Genomic DNA, 7190 nt, shown 5'->3' on the forward strand with positions numbered 1-7190 from the left:
AAGAAGGAGGAGCTGGGACTGGAGGTAAACCTAAAAAGTATGGCATAATCTGCCACAATACCCCCTGGAAGCAACCTCTCCCCATCCCAAAGAACAGAGCTTGCCCAGGTGCAAAAAGTTTTTTTATGTATTGTTGCCTAGGACACATTAATCTCATGGAACACCCCACAGAAATGTAATATGATCAAACATTCTAGTTCTAGTACGGACTGGAGCTTGTTTATACCCCAACTGGAGCATTTATACAGCAAGACATTACAACAGTCCAATCTAAAGGTAAATAAAAACATTAACTTTTTTTTTTTGCAACATTATGTAAGCTATATTTTATAGTTTAGTGATATCTCTAAGATGAGCAAAGGCTATCCTAGTAATATGATCAAGAGTAAGGGCAACATGGTTACATACATCTAGGATTAAGACAATTCAAACTTAATCCATACATTTACTGTTAATTCATTTAGGATATCTACTTTATTTCCATAAGATGTAATTTTTAAAATAAAAGATAGGAGGCATAGTTATCTCAGCTTTTATTTTACTATATCTGATTTTTAGTTAATATTTGGTGGCACTGCCTTTTAATGGGGTACCATGGTAACATTGGGTAGCCTTCCACAAGCTTCTCACAATACTATTCCAGACTTTTTGCTTATTGCTCCTGACAGAACTGATGTAACTCAGTCAGGTTTGTGGGCCTTGGTTATGCTTTTTCAGTTCGGTCCATTATTTATTTTTTTTCCCCAACAGTTTCACTATGTTGTCTTTAAGTCATTTTGTTACAACTTTGGAGGTAAGCTTAGGATCATTTTGCTGCTGAAAGACCCAGGTATGACCAAGTTTTAACTTTCTGGATGATATCCTGAGGTGTGCTTCTGTATTTCTAGATAATCCTCTTTCTTCATGATGCCATCTATTTTCTGAAGTACACCAGTCCCTTTTCCAGCAAAATCTCCCCATGCCTCACTGTTTGGTATTTTTAGGATTAAAAGCCTCACTCTCTTTCCTCCATACGTAGCACTGATTATTTGCCCAAACAGTTAAAATTTTTGTTTCATTTGACCAGACAACACTCCTACAAATGGCTAGTGAAACTGCATGAACTTGGCTTCTTTATGTTGATCTTAGAGTAGTAGGGGCTTTTTTGGCTCAGTTGTTTGGATTTTTTTTTTCTTTAGTCTAGGCAATGCTATCCACTGCACCACAATGCCATGCATGAATTAATCATGTTAATTTAATAGTAGTCATTTCTTTATGTCAGCGCCAACATCCCTAGTGTTGCATTAATAGTAAGTCAATGGATCACACTCACTCTACAAAATTGAAGCTAGATCAGATTTTTGTTTAAAAAAGTTGTGTAAGCAACGAAATCACATTTTGATTAATAACTAAGTATTTTTATGTAAACCACACATAACATTTTCTCTTAAAAATGACCACAATCCATTTTTTTCAGAGTACTTAGGTGCAGAAACTTAACGTTTTCACACTGGGCACGTTTGCTGTTTTTGCTCCTGATTGCTCCCAGTGCCCCCCGCAGCGTTGGTCTGTTTTCAGACTCACTTGATTTTCTCAAACTCCGGTGCATTTGCATCTCCATCACAAACGCGCATGGAGAACACCATTGTTGCTATTATGTGTGGCAGAGTGACACTTGCATCTATGTGTGACCAAGTATGATGATTCTCTGAAAAACAAATTACAGGCTTCCTTAGGCCTTCTCTGTACTTTGTTCAGCAAGTTACTGTCAACACAACATATTAAGTTTAATCACATCTCGTTGAAGGGTGGTATGTGTCTGCAGAAGAACATTTTCTCCTGCCAGACCAACTAACAAAAATACTGTCCAGAAACAAAAAACAGGAACATCCATGAAGGACATCAGAAGTGGGAGAACTTGGCAAGGTCTTTCTTCATCTCGCTGTACTGGGTACTGAGTCTACCCACGGCTTTAGCATGCTCCTCGTCCACCTCCTCCTTTAGCCGAGCCTGCTCCTTCAGGAAGTCCTCACAGTCTGCTTTGCACTTCTCCATACCCTCCTGAAGAAATATGCTCTACACACAAACACGCACACACACACACACACACACACACACACACACACACACACACACACACACACATTACCCCAGTGAATTTAGTATGCACTTTTGTATCTTATTTTAATTACTTTTCTTGCAGAAATAGTATTTGGAGTTACATGCTGGGTTTCTAGCTCCCTCTGCTGGATTCTCTGCATCATATGATTTACAGCTTCCACTGTAAGAGAAAGCATACATTTTTCAATAGATAATTCAACAACTTATGTCCTGTGGTTAACCACTGCTAATGATTTTGTTTTTGGCTGTTCAATACAAGTGCGTGAAATAATTAAATAATTACATAAAACTTTTTTTTTTATAATTATATAATCTAGTATCTTATATATAATAATTATATACAATTTTTACACATTATTTTCACAAGTTACACTGAAATTAAAGTTCTAATCAAACTAGTGTCCCTATCATTAAATCAACACTACTTCTAAATAATGTCAGCTCCACATGCTTTCATTTTTTTCATTCATTCATCTACTAATCACTGGTCATGGTCTTGGTGGATAGGGAGCCTAACCCGGAAACACTGGGCGTGAGCTGGGAATACTTAAATGGGATTGCAGTACATCACAAACAGTAACTGAAACAGAAACTGTAGCAATAGAATCCAGACACACCAGTCCACACTCAAACCATAACAGCACAGTTCTTCAATTTTTTTAGACTGATGAAAAAATAAAGTTTTTTGTACATACAGCAACTGAGAGCATCAAGTAAATTTGCTTGCATGGTCTTGGTGCATCTGGGCAGTACTTGTTCTTCAGTCTCAGTTACCAGCTTGTTCAGGTTTTCTAGTAGACGGCACTCCCTAAAGCCTCGCTTCTCCTGTAAAGCAAAAATATTCACTAGGGTCAAATGGAAGGACTAGGTTTACATGTGCTGCCATAGCCACACACATGCAAACATAGTAGCTCCTCATAGAAATTTTAAAAGGTTATAAAAATGTGAAAGCTCTATAAGATTAGTTCTGGGGCAAAGGAGCACAAAACTGATTCTCACCTCAAATTCTCTAACAAAGTACCTGATCTCTCCTTGTAGGACTGGCCTATGGTCCAGTAACCTTGACTGAATGTCACCAACATCTGCTGATATTAAACAAACATATATCAAACTGAAATATCAAATATTTAAAGACTCACCATTACCTATGTATGAATGTGCACTCTACAGTTATTACGATTTTGTTTATAGACCTTAAATAAGCCTAAACAGTAGCCAATTTTCCTTAATAAATTCACAGATACCAAAGGCAAACACAAACAGCCCTCACTGCTAACTGTCTGAAACCCAAAAATAAATGGACACCGAACACCCCCCAAAACATATATAACCCCATGACTGCTAAATGCTCCCAAACTCAAAAATAAATGCCCCCCTGACCACTTATGAGTGCCTTATGAATGGAAATCGCATCATGTGGCAGCCTGACAATTACACCCCTAGTCAACAGCAATACAGAGTTTTTAACGTTATAAAAGCTCTTTCAGCTGCCTCACGCAATTACTGAGAACTATTCACAGTTTACTCTCTTTTTTACTGGGGGCAGAAAATATAGATCTAAAAAAGTTGCTGGTAAATTTGCAGTAAACATTATTTTTACTCTTACATTAAAGCCATGGTTATTTTATGGTAACATACAGTGCCTTTGAGCATTCACCCCCATTGCTAAGAAACCCCTAAATTAGTTCTGGTGCAACCACTTCCCATCAGAAGTCAAATATTTCTCAGAAGATCTCAGAAGAACATACCTAAACAAATATCATCATGAAGGCAAATAAGTTATCAAATGAAGCCCAGAACAAAGGCGTGCTCATTAGTGATCTAAATATAAATCTACTTCCTCATTTCTGTAAAGCTGCTTTGTTTCAGTGCCTATTGTTAAACGCCTTATATAAATAAGATTAAACTGAAATGGAATCAGCCTATAATCGCATCTCTCCGTGTGGTGGAAGCGTTCTTTTCCTGTGATAACCTCTGGTACTAAGTTACTTGCCTACAGTAAGTCAAAATCAACTAAGTTACCTGGCTAATTTACTTTATACCTTTCACTAAAGTCCGACGTGGCTAGCTAAAAGGTAATAGTCGAATTCCTTTTGTACATTTACCATTAACGACAGAGTTTTGCTTAGCTATAACGTTTCAGTAAAATGATAAGACTGTGTTGACCACAATGCTCATGTGTTGACATTCTTACCGTGAGCTATTTTGTCCATGTTCACGAGCCGTCACTAAAGAAAAATAATGACTCCTAATGCATGTATTTACAGCCGGTTCATCGGTACATCCGACCGTTTTTTTCCCCGCTTACACAAGTCAAGACAAAGTTATTTTAATACAGTACGTGGTACTATAACATCACGCTTTGAAACGATAAAACTGGATTTGAATTTGTGATCTACTCTAACCGAAGGCTTCCAACAGCAATAGCTAAACGGCAACAACTTTTATTGCTTTCTTGATGTTTATTGTGTTTCACAGACCAGCTAAGTCGCATTAGCGCCACCTACTGACCTGGAGTGCTTTCTTTTTCTTCTCCTTACTATTATTATTCAATACAAATTAATAAACACGTCACGTTTTAAGTAACAAAATAGTAAATAAGGATGACAGACATACAAACAATATAAATAAAAAAAGTGTCATTTATAAAAGCATAAAATGATTTTAACAGTTTTTAGGCTTTCCTTGTTCACCAGTCTATAAGGTGTTTATTAGTGAGGCAAAGTCTATGAAAAATATAAAATTTGGGGATGAATGTGAAAAATGTGTATTTATTTGTATAATATTTACTCATTAATATTCACAGTATACTCAATATGAGAATGTTTTGTGTGAAAAATAGCATATTAAAGTAAAAAATATGTTTTGTGTGTAAAATAGCATATTACATCACATAACTTTGAATTTTTAAAAATATTGCTTTGCAAAGAAAATTTAGTCTAACCAAAAGGGACAACAGAACAATCAACAAAAAGCCTCACACTCACGCTTGACAAAAACTGCAGCCATTGCCTCATTTGTGGTTTATATATTGTGTAGAATCTACAGATGAGGTTCTCTGGCTTTATTGAGGAGGAGTGTAAATTTAAACATCAGTCTTCACTGTTTTTTTAAATTAATGAATAGTCTTAAAATAAATTATACTGATAATGATTAATGCTGACCTACCCCACTGAATATACTGATTTTACTTTTGTCTACTGAACATTCAGATTTATATTCTGAACATTCAGATTTACTTTGTTCTATTATTCTATCAATGAAAAAGCATAGAGGAATCAAATAAATGAGTTATCAACCACAAAAATTAAGTGAGAACTAAACTGATGAGAAACCAACTTGTATAACATTAAATCATTTACTGATGTTTAATAAAGCTTTCTAAAACATTAAAAATAATAATACATGGGATGTGTTTTCTCATACTATACTAACCTCCCTTAACAGGGATTTTAGACTGGAGGTACTTTTAGTCCTTGACCTACTGAACCAGGATGTATTTATTGAAAGAAATTTTAAAGGCCTTCTGTAAGGCTCTCTGGATAAGGGCATCTGCCAAATGCCATAAATGAAAATAACCCACAGAGAACTCATTTGCATATACTGAATTCAGAGTCTATATACCGACAGCCATTAGATTATATAATCAATGTCATATTAGATGACTGGTGTAGAATTTTAAATTGTATTTTGTATAACATGGTGTAGTGCGTACTTTGATGCTTGAAAAGGGGGGCTGTATGAAATGCAGTATTGTGCAGTATTTTTATTTATTATTTTTTTTACTTATTTATTTTAATTTATTTTATCTATTTATTGTGTGGTGAGCTTTGCTGTGACGTGAATTTCCCTTTGGGATTAATAAAGTCAAGCGATCAATCAATCAGTCAATAAAGAACCTGATGGAGTTATAATATTATGCTTTATAATAGTATGCTCTTTTCAATTAATATTGATTTTACTGACTGAAGACTTGTGAGAGTGGATTATTCAAATAAGAATTTCACCAGTTGTGCCAGGCAAACCACCTTATCCCACTGCAAAGCAAGCAGGGTGGATATCAGCGTTGTGTTTAGTGTGGCAATCAGTTCTAAATGATGAAATAGTCTATTTCAGATATAGATTTCTTCACTGAATCCAGCGGTTGGGTATTTTGAACTATCCATGTAAATTAGATGGAATCCAGTTGTTATACTTCACCATGATTTGAACATTTTTGTCTGGGTTGGGGTTCTCTATGCTATTTTAAATTAATTCAGTAGAATGCAGACAGATTATGCCTTTACGATTATGTCCCCACCTGCAAGACTATTACAGAGGATCGAACTATACTGCATGTGCTTAAAAGTTCTTGCTTGTGCTAGATCAAAAACTAGCAGCCAACCTACAGTTCCCTCTGAAGAATTTATTTGTTTTTGCTATACACTGAAGACATTTGGGTTTGAGATCAAAAGATGAATATTAGAAGGTAGATCAGAATTTCAGCTTTCATTTCCTGATATTTACATCTAGATGTATTAAACAGCGTGGCACCATTTGTTTGAGCCCACCCATTTTTCAAGTGATCAAAAATATTGGAACATGTGACTGACAGTGTTTCTTGTTGCCTAGATGTATCCTGTTAGATTGATGGTTTAATCTGTTAATAGCTCTGAATATCTACCCTTGGTTTGAGCCCTGGGTTTCACCTGTGAAGACTGCATTTGTTGTTAAAAAGAATAAACCAGCATGAAGACCAGAGAGCTGTCTATGGGAGAAAAGCAAGCTATTCTGAAGCTGAGAAAAGAGAGCCAATCAATGGAATGGAATTTGCAAAGAAATACAGAGATGAGCCACAAATGTTCAGTGAACCAAAATTAACCTCTACCAAAGTGAAGGAAAGGCCAAAGTGTAGAGATCTGCTCATGATCCAAAACATATGAGCTCATTGGTCAAGTATTGTGGAGGTTTGCATATCTAGAATGGGCTCACTAGTCATTACTGATGATGTAACTTATTGTAGCAGCAAAATTAATTCAGAAGTGTACAGAAAGATTCTGTCTGCCAATTTTCAGAGAAATACATCCAATCTAATTGGCAGGACCTTCATC

General features: G+C 35.8%; 1 protein-coding gene across 2 annotated transcripts; it reads right to left on the reverse strand.

Moving 5' to 3' along the window:
• Positions 1 to 216: 216 nt before the first annotated feature.
• Positions 217 to 4570, reverse strand: bloc1s5 (biogenesis of lysosomal organelles complex-1, subunit 5, muted). 2 transcript variants are annotated; one of them, XM_026923927.3, is made up of 5 exons: positions 4295 to 4570; positions 3100 to 3182; positions 2796 to 2925; positions 2202 to 2260; positions 217 to 2055 (listed from the first exon to the last, which is right to left on the reverse strand). In XM_026923927.3, exons 1-5 carry the CDS (start codon positions 4311 to 4313, stop codon positions 1882 to 1884), a joined length of 465 nt encoding a protein of 154 aa, XP_026779728.1. In that variant the 5' UTR covers positions 4314 to 4570; the 3' UTR covers positions 217 to 1881. The 2 variants fall into 2 exon arrangements, with proteins under 2 accessions (XP_026779728.1, XP_026779727.1); XM_026923926.3 differs by having other exon boundaries at positions 3100 to 3185.
• Between the last annotated feature and the right edge of the window lie 2620 nt (positions 4571 to 7190).

Source organism: Pangasianodon hypophthalmus, chromosome 22 (assembly GCF_027358585.1).
Source record: "Pangasianodon hypophthalmus isolate fPanHyp1 chromosome 22, fPanHyp1.pri, whole genome shotgun sequence".
In the NCBI taxonomy this organism is placed as follows: domain Eukaryota; kingdom Metazoa; phylum Chordata; class Actinopteri; order Siluriformes; family Pangasiidae; genus Pangasianodon; species Pangasianodon hypophthalmus.